The sequence below is a fragment of the Sitophilus oryzae genome, unplaced genomic scaffold, assembly GCF_002938485.1.
Source record: "Sitophilus oryzae breed Bouriz unplaced genomic scaffold, Soryzae_2.0 scaffold_85_pilon_pilon, whole genome shotgun sequence".
Lineage (NCBI taxonomy): Eukaryota > Metazoa > Arthropoda > Insecta > Coleoptera > Curculionidae > Sitophilus > Sitophilus oryzae.
This window is the reverse complement of record NW_022147483.1, coordinates 516,878-533,385: the sequence shown is the minus strand read 5'-3', so window position 1 is coordinate 533,385 and position 16,508 is coordinate 516,878. Positions and strand designations below refer to the sequence as shown.

General features: G+C 34.7%; 5 protein-coding genes across 7 annotated transcripts; 1 reads left to right on the top strand and 4 right to left on the bottom strand.

Moving 5' to 3' along the window:
• Positions 1-5: 5 nt before the first annotated feature.
• On the bottom strand, positions 6-1,157 carry LOC115890064 (mitochondrial import receptor subunit TOM20 homolog). The gene is made up of 3 exons (XM_030910186.1): positions 832-1,157; positions 571-779; positions 6-510 (listed from the first exon to the last, which is right to left on the bottom strand). The coding sequence occupies exons 1-3, from the start codon at positions 956-958 to the stop codon at positions 385-387; spliced, it is 462 nt and encodes a 153-aa protein (XP_030766046.1). The 5' UTR covers positions 959-1,157; the 3' UTR covers positions 6-384.
• A 272-nt stretch (positions 1,158-1,429) lies between these two features.
• LOC115890165 (60S ribosomal protein L18) lies at positions 1,430-2,579 on the bottom strand. The gene is made up of 4 exons (XM_030910327.1): positions 2,441-2,579; positions 2,226-2,312; positions 1,916-2,174; positions 1,430-1,740 (listed from the first exon to the last, which is right to left on the bottom strand). The coding sequence occupies exons 1-4, from the start codon at positions 2,441-2,443 to the stop codon at positions 1,523-1,525; spliced, it is 567 nt and encodes a 188-aa protein (XP_030766187.1). The 5' UTR covers positions 2,444-2,579; the 3' UTR covers positions 1,430-1,522.
• A 178-nt stretch (positions 2,580-2,757) lies between these two features.
• Positions 2,758-6,536, bottom strand: LOC115890094 (probable DNA-3-methyladenine glycosylase). 2 transcript variants are annotated; one of them, XM_030910232.1, is made up of 4 exons: positions 6,377-6,536; positions 6,103-6,322; positions 3,179-3,351; positions 2,758-3,125 (listed from the first exon to the last, which is right to left on the bottom strand). In XM_030910232.1, the coding sequence occupies exons 2-4, from the start codon at positions 6,312-6,314 to the stop codon at positions 2,794-2,796; spliced, it is 717 nt and encodes a 238-aa protein (XP_030766092.1). In that variant the 5' UTR covers positions 6,315-6,322; positions 6,377-6,536; the 3' UTR covers positions 2,758-2,793. The 2 variants fall into 2 exon arrangements, with proteins under 2 accessions (XP_030766092.1, XP_030766093.1); XM_030910233.1 differs by having other exon boundaries at positions 6,417-6,526.
• LOC115890093 (sphingosine-1-phosphate lyase) lies at positions 3,639-6,072 on the bottom strand. The gene is made up of 3 exons (XM_030910231.1): positions 5,192-6,072; positions 4,947-5,116; positions 3,639-4,789 (listed from the first exon to the last, which is right to left on the bottom strand). Exons 1-3 carry the CDS (start codon positions 5,685-5,687, stop codon positions 3,806-3,808), a joined length of 1,650 nt encoding a protein of 549 aa, XP_030766091.1. The 5' UTR covers positions 5,688-6,072; the 3' UTR covers positions 3,639-3,805.
• Positions 6,537-6,900: 364 nt separating the features above from the next.
• On the top strand, positions 6,901-15,294 carry LOC115890132 (DDB1- and CUL4-associated factor 11). Of its 2 annotated transcripts, XM_030910282.1 has the most exons (13): positions 6,909-6,988; positions 7,110-7,339; positions 7,688-7,781; positions 7,837-7,941; positions 7,998-8,160; positions 8,221-8,367; positions 9,099-9,152; positions 9,829-10,010; positions 11,750-11,900; positions 12,412-12,600; positions 12,666-12,818; positions 12,881-12,987; positions 13,721-15,294. In XM_030910282.1, the coding sequence occupies exons 2-13, from the start codon at positions 7,176-7,178 to the stop codon at positions 13,856-13,858; spliced, it is 1,647 nt and encodes a 548-aa protein (XP_030766142.1). In that variant the 5' UTR covers positions 6,909-6,988; positions 7,110-7,175; the 3' UTR covers positions 13,859-15,294. The 2 variants fall into 2 exon arrangements, with proteins under 2 accessions (XP_030766143.1, XP_030766142.1); XM_030910283.1 differs by lacking the exon at positions 9,099-9,152 and having other exon boundaries at positions 6,901-7,339.
• The last annotated feature ends 1,214 nt before the right edge of the window (positions 15,295-16,508 follow it).

Below are 16,508 nucleotides of genomic sequence, written 5' to 3'. Positions count from 1 at the left end.
TTTTATAAGGATAATTTTATTTACAATAAAATAAGACAAAACATGTAAAAAATACCTTCTATATATTGCTCCATGCAATAATTTTTATTAATCAAAAATAGTGCTTTTTCATAACAAGGGGGCTTAATACAGTTTCAATAAAAATGATTCTATTTGTTGAGACTAAGCAAGGGTCTCCCATAGTGAAAAGCTAAAAGGGGGCAACGCTTATCACCAGATCTATTTATATAATAAATATTCTGTGATGTCCCTTGAAATCAAACATTTACTCTATTAAATATAAATTATATTTGTTATGCAATAACCACTTTACGCAGTTATCCTAACAAAGTGAATTTTTCACTAGAGACCCTCTTGACTAGGCAAAAAACGAATGTAAAAAAATTATTCTACATCATCCTCCTGTAGAGTTGCGTTAGAAGATTGCGCTTTCATTAATCTGGGTGCGACTGCAGGTAATCTTTTCACTAATAGGTGGAAAACTTCAGGTTGTAGTGTTTGTTGAAGAACCTACAAATGTTATTTCGGTAAAAAATTAACTTGAAACGATTTTTAACAGGAATATCTTACCTGTAAAAGATCGTTGGGTTGTCCACAAACAGCTACGGCATTACACAAGTGATCTACGCCGTTTTCTAGATCTCCTGCGGCTAGAAGTTCTTCGCCGAGTTGGATCTCTTGTAGGAAGAACCTTTGGACTGCCTCGTGGTCCTTCATGTCGGGGAACACGGTCTTGCATCGTTTGCCCGACGAGGCGGCTGCCTTTTGTGCCTTACGACCTGAAATTACACAATTCAACTGGAATTCCATGTAACTTAACCTGAAATTTACGCTCTCGTAGTTTCCTCTTGAAATCGGGGTCATTGTGCCGTTTTTTGTCGAAATAGATGCAGTAACCGATGAACAGTGTGGCTGAAACTCCTGCACATAATCCCAAAACCGTTTTCGAAGACACCATCGTACTTTAAAGGGATATTTTTTAAAGAATTTTAATAATTTTTACTGATCATGACGCACAGAAACCGAACCCACGCAAATATTTGACATTTGAAAGGAGAGCAATTTGACAGATTACTAAGGCCGATAAAGAATATCGATCTCTGATATCGACATACTTACTAAAATCCTTGTTTATATTAAAATATACCGATCTAAAGTATGTCCAACGAGAGAACAAATGACTTTGACAGGCGACAGGCACTTTGACAGGCGACACCCAAATATCACGGCAAATACGTCTAGATGAATAGACTATAATTTTGTCTTTCAATTTATTATTAAATTAAAACGCAAATCGATATTTTAAAATTACACATCCCTAACAAAATGACATTTAGATACCTAATTGCCAGATCCAGATTTAATTTTTTTTTCAGAAACGCTTTATAGAATTCGTTGGATCCGGTGGAGGAAACAAATAAAGAACGCCTACAATAGATCTGTTTATTGTTTTAACTTATCTTTTTAAAAACAATGCGTGTCACAATATTATATTATGAAAATCACTTTTAAAGTCCCCTTCTTACTTCTTGTAGCCGCATGACCTCCTGCGGCCTCTTGCTCTCTCGAATTTACGTCCCTTGGACCGCACTAAAGGCTTAGTGTGACTGTGGGGCACGCCCGGAGCCAAACCAAAGTGTTTCACAGCTTCTCTAGCGTTACGACGGCCTTGCAACAAAACTGTCTTGGATCCTGTGGGGGAACGTAGAGCCAGTTGATCAAAAGTGATCACTTCACCTCCTTAAAACAGATAAAACATCATTAACAAAGAGATATTAGCTAAAAAAATGACTATTAAAGGACTTAGGAGTGTCAGAATTACGTCCACTTATTATAACATCACAGAATATCTGAGAAAAGATTCATCATGTTGACTTTCTAGCACTTTTATTATGTAAAACGAAAAACAATTTACCTGCTTTTACAATTCTTGCTCTAGCCTTTTCTGTTACTCTCAGAGCGCATACAGTTAACTTGGGCACCTCAAAGATCCTTGTATCATCAGTTACAGTGCCTACAATAACTGCAGTGAGGCCCTCACGACCTGGTTTCTTCATCAACCTCACTAATCTGGCCAGAGAAATGGGAGGCTTGTTTATGTTGCTCATGAACAATCTCTTCAAGATGATTTTGTTGAATTTAGCTTCGGTACGACGGGCCAAATAACGGTAGAGCTAAAATAACGTTTTTTTATTTAAAAATCAACTTTATTTTCTGTTACATACCTTGACGAGAAGACGTAAATAGACATCTTGACTTTTGGGGGCCGAGCGCCTAACCTTCCGGTCGTATTTGTGATTTATGTCAATACCCTGAAAAAAAGGTAAAACAATATTCGTATTAATACACTCGGTAATGCTTTGAGATTGTTTAGAAAGATATATAAAATATTACAACTAAAGATGGATGAAATAATTTAAGATTTGCGACACGAACTCACCATGTTTGACAAGAAATCAAAAAAGGAAATGAACGACGTTAGCGCCACACAGTTTGAAATTATTGAACTATTCCAAAATTTATTTCTAGATTTTTAGCATTATAAAGGTAAAACTACCGTTTATTTGACTTGTAAAATTTATTTTTAAACTAGTTCTCATCGTTTAGAATTTTTTTCATTAATAAAAACATGTTTATTACTGTTTTAAGATAATTAAGAAATTGTGTATTTCTGGTTGCCGTACTTGAACTATGATAATTGTCACCCTCTTACGGAGAACTTTTATACTAAAAAAAATAATTTTTTGAATACAGCTTTATTAAATATTTAAATTTACAAAATTATATTACAATTTAAGGAAAGTACGGTGAAGTAATATGACTTTCTAATTGTTTTTCTGCACGTTTGTCCAATTTACTAACGCTAGTATTACCAGCGATGTAAAATCGAAGTGGTTTCCTGGCCCATTCTTCGCCAGCTGAATCTATTCCAATTCTGGAAGTTTTTACAACTTGTATTTCGCTATTTTCCATTTGAAAATCATCCTCTATCCATAAAATATCGTTTTCTGGATCGCCCAGATCCAATTTGTTACAGTTGGCCTTGTTAATGTCCATTGAAATGCATAGTTTAGCTGGCCCATTACATATAACATGGGATTTTTCTATAACTTTGCCTTTTTTTGCTGTAATAATAAATTTTTAATGATTTTATATCAAATGATAACGATTTAGGAACCTTTTCGAAAGTCTCTCATAATATCCATGCCTATTATAGGTTCAAGAGCTCTTAGTAATACTGCTGAACCCGGTTCTTGGCTGGATACATTAAAGCAATGGTACATTCCGTATGTTTGGTAGACATAGCATGTACCGGGAGGCATATACATGGGTTCATTTGCTGGGGTACGTCTAAAATCAAGTATGTGGTGTAATAAAAAAATTTGGGGTAAAGCTCCGGCTACGCTTAACATTTTACCTGTCAGGAAAGACGTATATATACACAACTGTATACAACTAGGGTATACACTATACGAGTTACTTGCGGTTTTATCAATTATATAGCAGTGTGTTTAGTGAATAATTATTAAATATTTAGTTGTATAACGTCTAGTAAAACGAACCGTTTTTTACTGACAGGTAAAACGATAAGTGTAGACGGACCTTTTAGTCAAAGTTAATTTAAATAAAACAGGATATATTTTTAAATAATCAACTTTATTTGTGTAAAATTTCAGAAAATATAACAGACAAATAGATTAATTTGAACAAAAATCACTGATACATAATAAAAAATCCCTTTAAATTTATATAAGTACATAAAGCCATCCTCTTATATAAAAAGTGTTATATAAAACATAATATTTTATTCTTTCGGAGGTTGTTTTGATTCAGGAATATAATACATGGCGTCCAAAAAATACTTAGTTATATCAGAAACAATTGACCTATCAGGTAACTTTTGGGCGGTACCGTACAGCGCCATTTTGCCTTCAACAGGCAAGGAAGGATCTTTGGCGATCTCGGCAAGACAGTCTTTCACGTCATTCAAGAACCTGTCAGCTACTCCATGCTTTGTGTGCATCAGTGTAACGCAAATGTGAATCCCTGGAGGATACTGCAAGAAATTTAAATTCCAACCTTTTTTGTATAGACCGTCTGACAGACGGAATATGACGAACTCTAAAGGACTGCCAATCGCAACGACACTAGTCGCAGGCTGGCCGAAAATATAAATCCCTTTCATCCTTCTCAGACCTTTCTCTATGTATTTTGTTGTATGAATAATGTCCCTTGTGGCACTGACATAACCTTCCAAGCCGTAATGCAGTAATGTGGCCCAACAGGTGGTTATATTACCCCCAGGCCTGCTGCCGCCTACCGAAGGAGATCCATAAACCCCACCCAACCAATCCGTAGTTACAGTATATTGATAGTGTCTGTACTCTGGATCCCTGTAAAGGATTACAGAGGTTCCTTTAGGTGCAAATCCATACTTATGTGTATCAGCTGAGATACTGGTAACACCTTTCAGTCTAAAATCAGTCACTGGAGGGGGATACCCGGCTTTTTCCATAAAAACAGTCAGTAAACCCCCTAAACATGAATCGACGTGAACGGGAATATCGTATTTCAGTCCAAGTTTTGATATTTCCCCTATGTCATCTATGGTGCCGTACGGAAAATTTGGTGCTGATCCTACCAACATTACAGTGTTGCCGTTGATTGCTCTCTTCATTGCTTTCAGGTTAACCTGACAAGTCTGAGGGTCCAACGGTATGGATCTGACTCTGATACCGAGGTAGAGACTGGCCTTGTTGAAAGCAGAGTGAGCTGTGATCGGTATAACCTAAAAATATTAACACACTATTAACTATTAAGGTATCCCCAGACAAAGAAACATATTTTAATTATTGTAGAATTGAAACTAGATACATAAATGTATAATTATGTGACTAAAATTAGCTAGATGAAAGTACTTTGTATGCTGTAAATTAAAAACTCACCATTTCTGGTTTTCTAATGCCCTTCTTCTCTCTTGCATAGTCTCTGTAAGCCTTACAGGCCATTAAAATCGACTCTGTACCCCCTGAAGTCATACTACCGCAAGCATTTTTATCGCCATGAAATAAACTGGCTACTATGCGAATAACTTCGGCTTCCATTTTACATAAACCTTAAAAAATACGTAAATTTATATAACAATTACTGTAATATTTATTCGATACAAATGAAAACTGAAAATTCGTACCAGGGAATAAATCTGGATGCAATGGATTTGTATATGATGATAATTTATAAGTTTCAGCCACCAGGTCCAGTAAAGCTTCATTGTGGACATACACAGCCCCAGAGGACTGCCCTGATTTCCATAATTCTTCATTTAACGTAAGATTCCTATCTAGTATCGATAAAATTTCACTCTTTGACAACCCTTTGGAGGGTAAGGTTAGAATATAATCTAAGTGACTAGTCCTTTTTTCCACGTCTTCTTCAAATCCTCGTCTGATAACACTCAGTTCTGTATCTACCTTCCTTTCAACTGCTGGGATCAGTCTTAACAGCTTGAAGGCTGTTTTTTTGCCTCGTACAAGTAAGCTTTCATCACGATCAACAAAATCATGTAACCACACCAAAAATAAGACACCGCCCGTTGTAATAGAGACAATTTGCCATGGTTCTTTGTCTTGGAAGGTGTTGTTTAATGTATGTTTCACCACATTAAAAGGAGTCTTCAGTAGTTCCATTATTTATCATCAATTGTTTGAGTTGCAGGTCGCAGTGTTGTAATAGCAGTTAATTTTATTTAAAAAAATAGTCTAAATGATGTGATAAGATAACGTGAATGTAGATAAATAAATCAGCACAAAACAATGCCATATATTGTTTACTGTAATTATATTGTTATGGTTAAATATTTTTAAATCCTTTCTTTGAAACTTGACCTTTGTAATTAAAAAGATTAAAAAACATTAAAAAACAATTAGCAGTTTGTATATAGGCAACACGTAATTGTAATACACCAAGGGTGTTTTACTGGTTGTCTATTTCACAGGTTTATTTATCTTCTTTATCAAAAAAATACATCAACATTGTCAAGAAAATTGTTAATTAATAAAAGCTTATTCTTATTCCTTAGATAATCACTTAATTGATGTTTACCTGCCATTATAAGACTTGGAGGCTTTGTCTTCATTTCCCAAATAACATTCTGTTTCGACTATTCTTCCTTTCAGTACATCTCCTGTATCTAATTTCCTTACCAGCACTTTCCCAAGCAAATATAAAGCCATGTCCATGCAATTTCTATCGAAATCTGGCTTGAGAAGCCTCTTAACTGTGCTCATCCTCTTAATTGCCTCATTTTGTGCCATTACAATTACTATGAAATATTGCAGGATAAACTTAACAAGCAACAGGATTTGTATTTGTTTACCGATTACACAATGAAATCATAAATAAATGAATGAACATACATTCTAACAAGATTTTCCAACATTTGTAAAGCACAATTTCTTTGTTTTATTTCGTTTTTAGGATTATTTAGGATTATTGTTAAAAAAAATCAGTTTCAAGAACTAATGTTTTGATTTTTCCATTTTTTTAACCAAGTAATTATTAAATAGATGTCACTACAGTCGAAAAACATTTTTAAATCGGCGTGTCTAGTCGTAGGCTGAACGGATCAATACAAAAATCTTTCAGTTATCGATAGTTAGGAATGGGCAAGTACAAAATCTCAACGCAACAAACTAGTTCAGCACGAAAAAAGAAGCCCTTGTATAAACAATATATAAACCAGGCTACCTCTTTAAAAAAAACTAGTTTCTTTCAAGTAAAAAACTCTGTTTTTAATTTTTTACCCATCCCTGAATCAATGTAAAAAACGGACGATTAAATTTATTTTATTCATCCGTTTGGCGGACTACGAGACTGTTTCTTTTCTGGAAAAATTGACAAGTGACGTTTGAGGCGTGAGCGAGCTGTGTGCAAAATCAAAACACAGCTGTTAATTTTAGAGATATGTTTGTAAAATTGCTAAAAAGAAGTGCGTTTTTATAATATATTTTTATTTAAATCGATTTTGCGTAGCGGTAGTTTTCAAATTCCAGCATATCAAACGCCGGGAGAAAATGCACCACATGTAAGAAGTTTAATATCTGTTCTAGAACCATTATTACGTTGCTTCTAGCTGTTGGTGGATGTTGAAATATACTCGGTCATTCTAACGTTTTATGGGTGCTCGCAATTCTAGAAGGATGTTTATGATGATAGATGACGATGACGATTCTGTGTCCAGAATCGAAGACACCTCAGAAGATTCCGATGATTCTATTGAGTCTGATTCAGACCCGGAAGAACAGTCCTTTGTTGACATGCTACATAGTCTAATAAATCGGTAAATTTCTAAAATAATCAGTCTGTTATTTGTTATTAATGTGTCTAGCAAACTCTATGGTCTAGCAGTTCATTTTAACATTAGCTTATTCTTTAGTATCCATATATTTTTTTTCTTTTTATTTTATTATATTTTATTATTATTATATTTAATGAAAAATCTCATACCCAAGGAAAGGAAAAAAAATATATGGATATAATCTAAAGGTTTAAGAAAAAAGAAAAAAAAACTTATCTTTAGTTTGATTATGATAATTTCTTCTTATCTATTGTTAGAATTACTCTTCGGTTTTATATAACTAAGCAATAAGATGTATTCAGCAAACATCTATTGGTTTTTTGATTTTAGTGCACAACTCCCACTGGAAACCAACGATAGGGACTTCCATCCGGATATCCGGATGCCAAAAATTAAATATAAACTAGATACATCAATTTTAGATGTAAGATTTTGTGTTAGTTTTTAATTAAGTTGCTTTATAACATTATCTTTTCCAGAAAAGTGAATTTTCTTTGCTAACTAAGAAAGCCTGCGGATTGTTAGAACCAAAAAGAAGGTTTAGCAAAACAAATAATGTCTCAGCACTCATAAGGAATAGAGAAGTATGTGAATAATTTTCATTTTTTAGAGTAAATAAATAAACTTATTTTTTTTATAGTCTGGTCTGTATAAAGAAGAGAATTTCTCAAAGGCAACTAGGTGCAAAATATCCAATCAGTATCTTCCCAATGAAATGGTCGGTACTTTAGAGAACGGTAGTGCAAAAATATTTTGTGGAATTTTTTCGGGAGATGGAAATACATTTTTGACTGCCTCACAAGGTTAAAACACTTTACACTTTGTCACTGAGAGATATTTTAACGTACTGATGTTTTTTTTAGATAGAAATATTAAATTATATGATGTAAAAAGTTCTTCATACGAGTTATACAAAACTATAAGAGCCAGAGATGTCGGTTGGAGTATAATAGATGTGGCTTTCAGTCCCGATGGCAGCAATTTTGTTTATTCCACCTGGTCCTCCAGTTGTAAGTGTTTACCCTTTTTTTAAAAGCCCTGTTAAATTTTGTGAGTGTATGTAAGTTGATTTAGAGCATGTTTCAAAAATATATTGAGTTCTATAAAAAATACACACTGTAAAACTTCCCATTTTGGCTACCACTTCTATAATAAAGGACCTTTGAATACCGGAACCTTGTAATAACGGTCATGGTCACTTGAACAACCATATTTTGACAAAACTACCTGGAAAATAACACCAAAAAAAAGAAGTAGTTTTTATTATGGGAAATTCCTGAATATCTAAACCTACTTAATAGGTCGTGAATGGGTTTGATTTCATAAAATTTTGGTACGGTGACAACACAATTCATCTCCCAATAGCGATCACCCCTTGAAACAATCAAATTTTCATAAAATTTTGGCTGAACCTTATTAAGAAGTTTTACTGTATCAGAGTTTTGTTTTTTTGTAATGGAAGACTCTATATTTTACTTTATTTTCAGATTTTAGGAAAAAATAAAGGCGGGTTTCTTTAGAGACGCGTATATGACTAAAATGTAAGATTTTGAAGTTTAAAATTTGATCTTCATTTTTAGACAATTTTAAATATATCAAAAACTTTACATTTTAATCATATTCTGCTTCTGTAATGAAACTTACCTTTTTTTTCCTAGAATTCGAAAATAAATTAATATATAGTGTGTTCCATTACAAAAAACACCACTTTGATGTGTACCTTTTTTTGGAATTATAATAGATGTGGCTTTCAGTCCCGATGGCAGTAATTTTGTTTATTCCGATTCCCCCAGTTGTAAGTATTTACGTATTATTACTTTTTTTAAACGCCCTGTGTAGAGTGGCGCCTCTCGGAGGCTCCAAGGAGTACCACAGTCTGTATTAAGATACAATTTTGGAAGCATATGTAAATTAATTTAGAGTTATGGGATGGGGTCTCATAACCTATGCAGACAGAGAGACAAAATCAAAAACGGCATACAGTGTTGCCGGTTTTTTACGTTTGTAGGAAAATTTGTGTAGAAAAAAAGCTATTTTAAAAACTTTCATGTATACTACTGAAATGAAGATAATATATCTAAGCTAAATATAATCTATTGTATGTGTAGAAATTATGAGTAACTAATTGGTGAAAAATAAGGTTCCAACCCTAGATGCAACATTTTCCATAAACGCCAACTTTAGTTTAACGCGGTTTTGATGCAACTTTTGATGCAAAATCCGGCAATACCGCATAGAAGAAATGTATCAATCCAACTTTTTATCCCTTTTTAATGCATTTGATTTTCCATTTTCCATCACTGTCTTACAAGTTAAAATCCAGACTTCTAAAATTACCATATCGGTATAATATGCCTCCAAAATTTTATTTTAATACAGACTGTCGTTCTCCTTGGAGCCTCCGCGTCGTATGGGAGGCGCCACCTTGTATAACAGCGGCAAGTTTTAACCTTTTTTATATTTTTTTCCAGTACATATGTGTCCGGTTCGTGGTTCTTCCGACCACCAAGAACCCCTAAGTCTAGTCAACACCAGCAGGCGGTTTTGCGTATTTTCTGTCACCTATTCGTCAGACGGCAAAGAATTAGTCTGCGGCACTAATGACGGGTGCTTGTACATATACAATATGGAAGTGCAGAGCAGGATCTTGAGGGTAAGTCTTGACGCAATTAGGGAATGCAATCCCGCACCAAAATCTCAATCCCACAAACCCGCTGGATTAAAGCAATCAATCCCGCGAATCCGCAAAATTGCGGGACTGTAAACAATAGTCATACATTTGGTCCTAAATGGTACAAAAGGCATTGTACATTTTGCATAGGTCCACAATATATTGATATAGCGTGTATCTTAAACTAGCTGTACAGAAATTTGGAACGATGTATACAGGGTGTTCAAAAAATATATTTAATATTAAATAAACTTCAATTTTATTATAATTTATCTACTTATTTTATAAATAAAAATATTATTCTGATGTTGAAGTTTTTTTTAACTTGTGTTAGTTATCTGCTTTTAGATACACTCTATATCAATAATTTTTTGGCATATGCAGAATGTAGAAAGCTTTTTGTACCATTTAGGGCCATACGTATGACTAAAAATGCATATTTTTCGAAAAAAGCGTCGTATTTTCCTTAAAACCAAAAAAAAAAATAACAAACCGATCAAATTGTTTTTTCTAATTTCAATACAGATGAGTCGTTGAGACCTGCACGGGCCGGTTTTTTGTAGCCCGACCCGGCCCGGCCCGAGAAGAGAAGTAGGTTTTGTAAGCCCGGCCCGGTTTGTGGAAAGTTAAAACTTAAACTAGTCCGGCCCGGCCCGAACCATTAAAATAAAATGATCAAAATAAAATTACAAAAATCCTTTCAATTACAATTATTCCAAGTAGTTCTTTGTCGCTTCCAGACAATCTATCAATTTCACAAAAACATAGCCTAAAAACACCTATTATAATACAGGGTGTCTCAAAAACATGTACAGAAGCAAAGTTGTGTTTATTTAAAGTGCGGAACCGGCCCGGCCCGAGGCCCGACTCCTATTGACAGTGCGAAACCGGCCCGGCCCGTGGCCCGTGTTCGGGCCGGGCCTGGCCTGAGGCCCGTTCGGGCTACCCGGCCCGTGCAGATCTCTATGAGTCGTACTTGGTAAAAATTTCGATTTTTTAAAAATTGTAAATTTGCGGTAATAAAGATACTTGACCAAATTTTCACATTCTTATAAAACACCCTGTATACGAGAATTCGCTAAATATATTTTCGAAAACCACATAGCATCTTAATCACAATAGATGCATCTAAAACCTGGTCCAAACCGCATCTCAAAATCTTTTTTAGTTCAAGAGATATTCAACTTTAAATTTACCCTAAAATTTTGCTTGTCCCGATAATTATGTCGTGCAATTTATTTGACGAAAGTGTCCACAAGCACTAGTTAAACGCTTTTCTTCACTTACGCACATACGCCAGAAAGAAATCTAATAAGTAACCTGTTTGTTTCACTTATTTTTAATAGCCAAGCCGTAAGGGGAATCCCCCGGGTTCTGAGCGTCGACGCATCGGCCCGGAATGAAGCGGTTTGATTTTAATCGAGATCGATTCGGTTACCCAGTAATAATGTGTCGATCCCGCGGATCCCGCACGGTAAATCTCGCAACTTTGATCCCGCGAAACCTCTGAGGGATCAGCATTTGCGGGATTGCATTCCCTAGACGCAATGTCTTTGCAGATTTATACTCAGCAAAAGACCAATAATGAATTGGCATATATATTCAAACAAGTCTAAAGAAATTACTAGAATAGTATTTGATTTTTCCTTAGTTTTTTAGTCAGAGTTTCAATTTGAGGCATATAAAAATGAGTGTAATGTGGGCTGTTATTTTTTTTTTAGATTCCTGCTCACACTTCTGACATAAACCGAGTCCTTTTCGCCGACAATTCGTCCCAAATTATCTATAGCGGAAGCGATGACGGATTGGTGAAGGTGTGGGACAGGAGGACTCTAGATGACAGGCATGTCCAACCTGTAGGACAGTTGGCTGGTGAGTAATAATAGTAATAACATTATAGGTATTAAAAAACTTGATTATTTTTTTTTTATTCTATTATGAATTAATTATTTTTTGTTAAAATGACTTTAGCTGCTTTAGAGACAAAATCTAGATAGAAAAAAAAACGGCGTCACGGTAGCCTTTAAAATAACTAACAACTATGTTACTACGGATGATTCAAAAATACTTCCATCATTGAGTTTTTTCTCATATATTTTCTAAGGTTTTTACGCACTATTTGTTTCGTCAAAGGTTTCGTCCTTAGTATATAGGGTGCCCAAAAAAAAACTAGGCAAAGTCTAGATAGAAAAAACGGCGTCACTGTAGCCTTTGAAACAGCAGTCTGTCTAACATTATCATTCGAATCACCCTGGGAACGATTCAAATATAGTTTCATGGTTGATTTTCCTCACGCAAGTTTTTATGCATCATTTATTTCGTCCTTTGTATACAGGGTATCCCAAAAAACTACAACATATAATGATTAACCCACATATTTTAGGTCACATGGACGGTATCACTTACATAGACTCGAAAGGCGACGGCCGACACCTGATCAGTAACAGCAAAGACCAGACGATAAAACTGTGGGACGTCCGCTGTTTTTCCAACGAAAAAACGGTGACGAAGGCGCTGTGCGCCGTCAAAAACCCCCCGTGGGACTACCGGGGACAGGGCGTGCCCAAAGGATGTAAGTTATAGTCCTTGCAGACATCAATTTTAAGCGATTTTTCATAAATGTCTTTTTTTATTCAGTCTGTCAAGCTAACAGGCTGGATGGCGATACGTCTATCATGACGTACAAGGGTCACGTGGTAGCCAAAACGCTTATCAGAGCCCGCTTTTCGCCGGCAGAAACCACCGGTCAGAGGTATATTTATACGGGGTGCGGCACTGGACGCGTACTAAGTAAGTTTTTTTTCTATTTCACGACTTAATTCTTTTTAAAACCGTTTTTTTTTCTTTTTCAGTTTTCGATGCCTTGACGGGAAAACCTGTTAAACAATTAAAAATGCACTCCACTTGCGTCAGAGATGTCTCGTGGCACCCGACGCGTAACGAGATACTCAGTTCTTCGGTAAGTACCGTTTTTTTTTCATGTCATTTACCGAAAAAAGTTCTACGGACCTTAGACCATAAAGTGCCTAGACGCCGAATTTAATTAGGCGTTTGAAGCCAACATAAGTTTACGCGTGACTTCATTTGAGGACAAAAAATCAATATTCTTTGTATTGAAAAAGAATATCAACTTGGCCGCTTGATATTGGGTTTTTTTTTATAATTTTTGCGTCACTTGAGGGTAAAAAGGATGCGAATTTTATTACGTTTTTGCCCCAGAGAAGCAAAATCAAACACTGATTCACCACAATACACCAAAACATTTTTACTTTCGCAATGGATGCGCGTTTTTTCGACAACCATGTTAGCATCGTCAGCAGATCATTAAAACTCCGATCTCAAAAATATTTGCTCTTATTTAAGACTCACCCTGTATAATAAAGTAAGATGAATTTATGAAGATTGTAATGAACTAATATTTTATTACTAATGACTACGCGCAGCCCTTATATGATGTCACTTAAAAAACGATGTTGGCTTCAAGATAAGGACTTCAAGGGACGGGTCTAGTTAATGTGATGGTCTAAGGTTTAAAACTACTTTTCCGCGGTTTTTTCAAGCGCTATACCGTATAATTGAAAAAAAATGGCGTCCAGCTGGCTTCGAAATGACAATCTATAGCAACTGTAGCCATCGCTGACGTCGTTTTTTTTTTCTAACCATACTGTATTAGCTGTTGATAATGATTTTAGTGGGACGGTACGGTGGGCAGGTGGACGTACTGTAAAACGAACAGCGTGGACAAAACGAAAGACTCGTTCTCGGCTAAACCGTTGAGGAGGAGCGCCAGACTGGCGGCCCAGCGCCAAGTAAGGGAACAGGCCAACTGACAAGACGTGGCAACAGCGCCGACGCGTCGGTCGACGGTTTATTATTGTTTATATATTACGTTCTTTCGAGTTTAGACGAAAAGATTTTTATTTTGTTTCATATCGTTTTTTCGTATTGTTTCCGTAAGTTGTTTAGGTGTTTTGAACGGCCGCAACCATGGAGGGTGAAAAATAACTGGACCTTAGCCTCTTAAAAAATTCAGTGGGGTCGACTTTTGAGTAGCAAATCTACGGTACGTCTCCGGATCGTCTTTATAATAAATTCTTTTTTATTATTGAGTTTTTGAGAAAAATGATAAAATTAAAATAGTCCTAAAAATCAAAACGCGTTTCTATGATTTTTTTCATTTATTTCATTTTTTTGCTATTTTAAATTTTTAAAGAAGCACAAAATTTATAATCTCAACTAAATAAAATTTTGGGCTTCTTTAACATATTAAAACGGTATGGAAAAACTTCTATAAAGACAATCCGGGGACATACTGTATAGCATTCGATTGAAAAACTTACTTAAAAAGACCATATGCTTAAAAGTTACTTGTTTTAAAAATACATGGTGTTGAAAAATTTAAAAAAAAACTATAAATTTCTACACCCTGTATTGCTAAAACCAACCAATTTTGAACCATTTTCATAAGTTTTTCTATTGGCTGTTGTTATTATTAAAATGCGGACTACCACCCTGTATATTACACGCCTCGATGCAGATATCGTCCGATCGAAAAATAAATCACCGTCAAAGTGGCCTTTGAAAAATTAAAATCAATGAAAATTTCCATTATCAACAAATTAGCCTAAAATTTACATTTAATTTAGAATGAAAGTAGATTTATTTTTTTCTGACAAATGTTATATCAATAAATGACTAAAGGCTACCGTGACGCCGTTTTTTTTCGTTCGCTGAGATTTCTTTGTTTTTTTTTTCTGTAATGTAACTGTCAGAGTCTAAGCCCTCTTGATTATCGTACCAACTAAATAAAAGTTGTTTAGTACAAAACTATTAAAAGTCGTTTTTCAGATGTCTTAATACTTGAAATTTTAATTTAACAAAGTGTCCAGATATTTTGTGGTCCATGGCTGTCACGCGGCATATTGTGATAACTGTCAAATTCTAGACGAATTTGAATTATTATATTATCCTAAAACGTTTCTTTTTTTTTTGAAAGTTTGTAGACAATGTCTCATTTGAAATAAAACCGTTAGAATATCAAACTGTGCGTGTGGTACCGTATTATCGAAAAAAAAAATGGCGTCCAGTAGGCTGGGAGATGGCAATCGATGACATTTCATAGCCATCGCTGACACCGTTTTTTTTTCTATCATATTGTATTATCTTTATGTAAACACATTTTTCACAGTGTCTGTCTAATTTCCTTGTTGTAATATTTCCATTTCATTGTTTTTTCCTTGATTATCCAATAAAAAAAAAGACAAAATGTTTTAAAACAACTTGTTTTAAAAAAATAAATTAGTCACTTCTTTATTTCCCTTCCTTCTTACATTTCTTACATAATAAATTTTTTTTTTTTTTTGATAAAAGATCTCAAATTAAACTTAAAATAATTACAGTATACATATATAAAAACAGTATAGTAGTACAAGTATAGTATTTACAATTATAAACGTTAACACTATACAAATTACAGTTGAAAGCTTTGGTGTTACAAAGTTTAATATTTTAAAAACAAAACTTTTAGTGTCCTAAAGAAGTATGGAAACATAATTGTTTGAAAATTCTAAGTATTATATAAATGAAAATATTGAGTATATAGGAAATATATCAGAATCGCTTTGTATCTACCTGTAAAAATACTTTATGAGTTTGCCTTGGATTGGATTTCGTAAATATGAAGTTTTCTTTAGAACACCTAAGTATATACATGGAAATATCTATTTCTTCTTACAAAAATTTTCGATATGAACATCATATCGGTCACCCACTTGCTATATTCAAAATAAAATACATATAATACGAGTATATCAAAAAGATACTTGTCAGTTTAAACTGGTCTCCTTTTAATAGTGCCAAAGCCTGGGTCTGATTCGCCTCTCAGAAATAGAACCAATTGCATATCTTTGGGGTACAGCGTGACTCGTTTGGCATGTCTGCTGCACCTGTATGAGTCTGTAAACAGTTGTACGAGGTAGGTTTCGGCCGCTTCCTGTATCGCTTGCAGCGCCGTCAGTTGTATCCTTAAATCGTCCTTGTAGTCCTGCATAATTTCGCGTACGACCCGCCCGAATGGCAACCTAGGTATTAGGTTGTTGGTGTCCGTTTGTAGTTTTTTCATTTGTCTGATCATTTTCTCTGTACAGGCCAGTTTCATGTTGTTTACGTAGTAAAACGTGGTGCCCTGTTTGTTTTTCGTCGGAGTGCGGACTTTTCGGACCATCTAAAAGATTCCATTCAGAAAAAAAAAATTAAACAAGTTAAAAAAAAGTATTTCTTTCGTACCTTGGATACTGGTTGTTACTTATATTTAAAGTGTGTTTTCCGTGTTTTAGATACTTGTCCCAGTTTGATTCGAATTGCGGTGTCGTTTCTTTCTGTTTAAACTTTTTCTTTTGCTAAACATTCGGTTAAAAAATAATAAAAACTTTCTTTGACTTCCTTCTGCAGTTTCGAAAACAGAAAACGGTTACATTTTAC

Bases quoted from the DNA above. Each gene is read 5' to 3' on its own strand.
- LOC115890132 (XM_030910282.1), top strand. From the start codon at position 7,176: ATGGGTGCTCGCAATTCTAGAAGGATGTTTATGATGATAGATGACGAT. The intron at 8,368-9,098 runs GTAAGTGTTTAC...GAATTATAATAG, and splicing joins TTCCACCTGGTCCTCCAGTT to ATGTGGCTTTCAGTCCCGAT. The intron at 9,153-9,828 runs GTAAGTATTTAC...ATTTTTTTCCAG, and splicing joins TTATTCCGATTCCCCCAGTT to TACATATGTGTCCGGTTCGT.
- LOC115890094 (XM_030910232.1), bottom strand. From the start codon at position 6,314: ATGGCACAAAATGAGGCAATTAAGAGGATGAGCACAGTTAAGAGGCTT. The intron at 3,352-6,102 runs GTAAACATCAAT...ACTTGATTTTAG, and splicing joins TCCAAGTCTTATAATGGCAG to ACGTACCCCAGCAAATGAAC. The intron at 3,126-3,178 runs GTTCCTAAATCG...TTATTATTACAG, and splicing joins TATGAGAGACTTTCGAAAAG to CAAAAAAAGGCAAAGTTATA.
- LOC115890093 (XM_030910231.1), bottom strand. From the start codon at position 5,687: ATGGAACTACTGAAGACTCCTTTTAATGTGGTGAAACATACATTAAAC. The intron at 5,117-5,191 runs GTACGAATTTTC...GTATTTTTTAAG, and splicing joins GCATCCAGATTTATTCCCTG to GTTTATGTAAAATGGAAGCC. The intron at 4,790-4,946 runs GTGAGTTTTTAA...TAATATTTTTAG, and splicing joins GCATTAGAAAACCAGAAATG to GTTATACCGATCACAGCTCA.
- LOC115890165 (XM_030910327.1), bottom strand. The intron at 2,175-2,225 runs GTATGTAACAGA...ACGTTATTTTAG, and splicing joins ATTTACGTCTTCTCGTCAAG to CTCTACCGTTATTTGGCCCG. The intron at 1,741-1,915 runs GTAAATTGTTTT...ATCTGTTTTAAG, and splicing joins AGCAAGAATTGTAAAAGCAG to GAGGTGAAGTGATCACTTTT.
- LOC115890064 (XM_030910186.1), bottom strand. From the start codon at position 958: ATGGTGTCTTCGAAAACGGTTTTGGGATTATGTGCAGGAGTTTCAGCC. The intron at 780-831 runs GTAAATTTCAGG...GTGTAATTTCAG, and splicing joins CAAGAGGAAACTACGAGAGC to GTCGTAAGGCACAAAAGGCA. The intron at 511-570 runs GTAAGATATTCC...TAACATTTGTAG, and splicing joins AACCCAACGATCTTTTACAG to GTTCTTCAACAAACACTACA.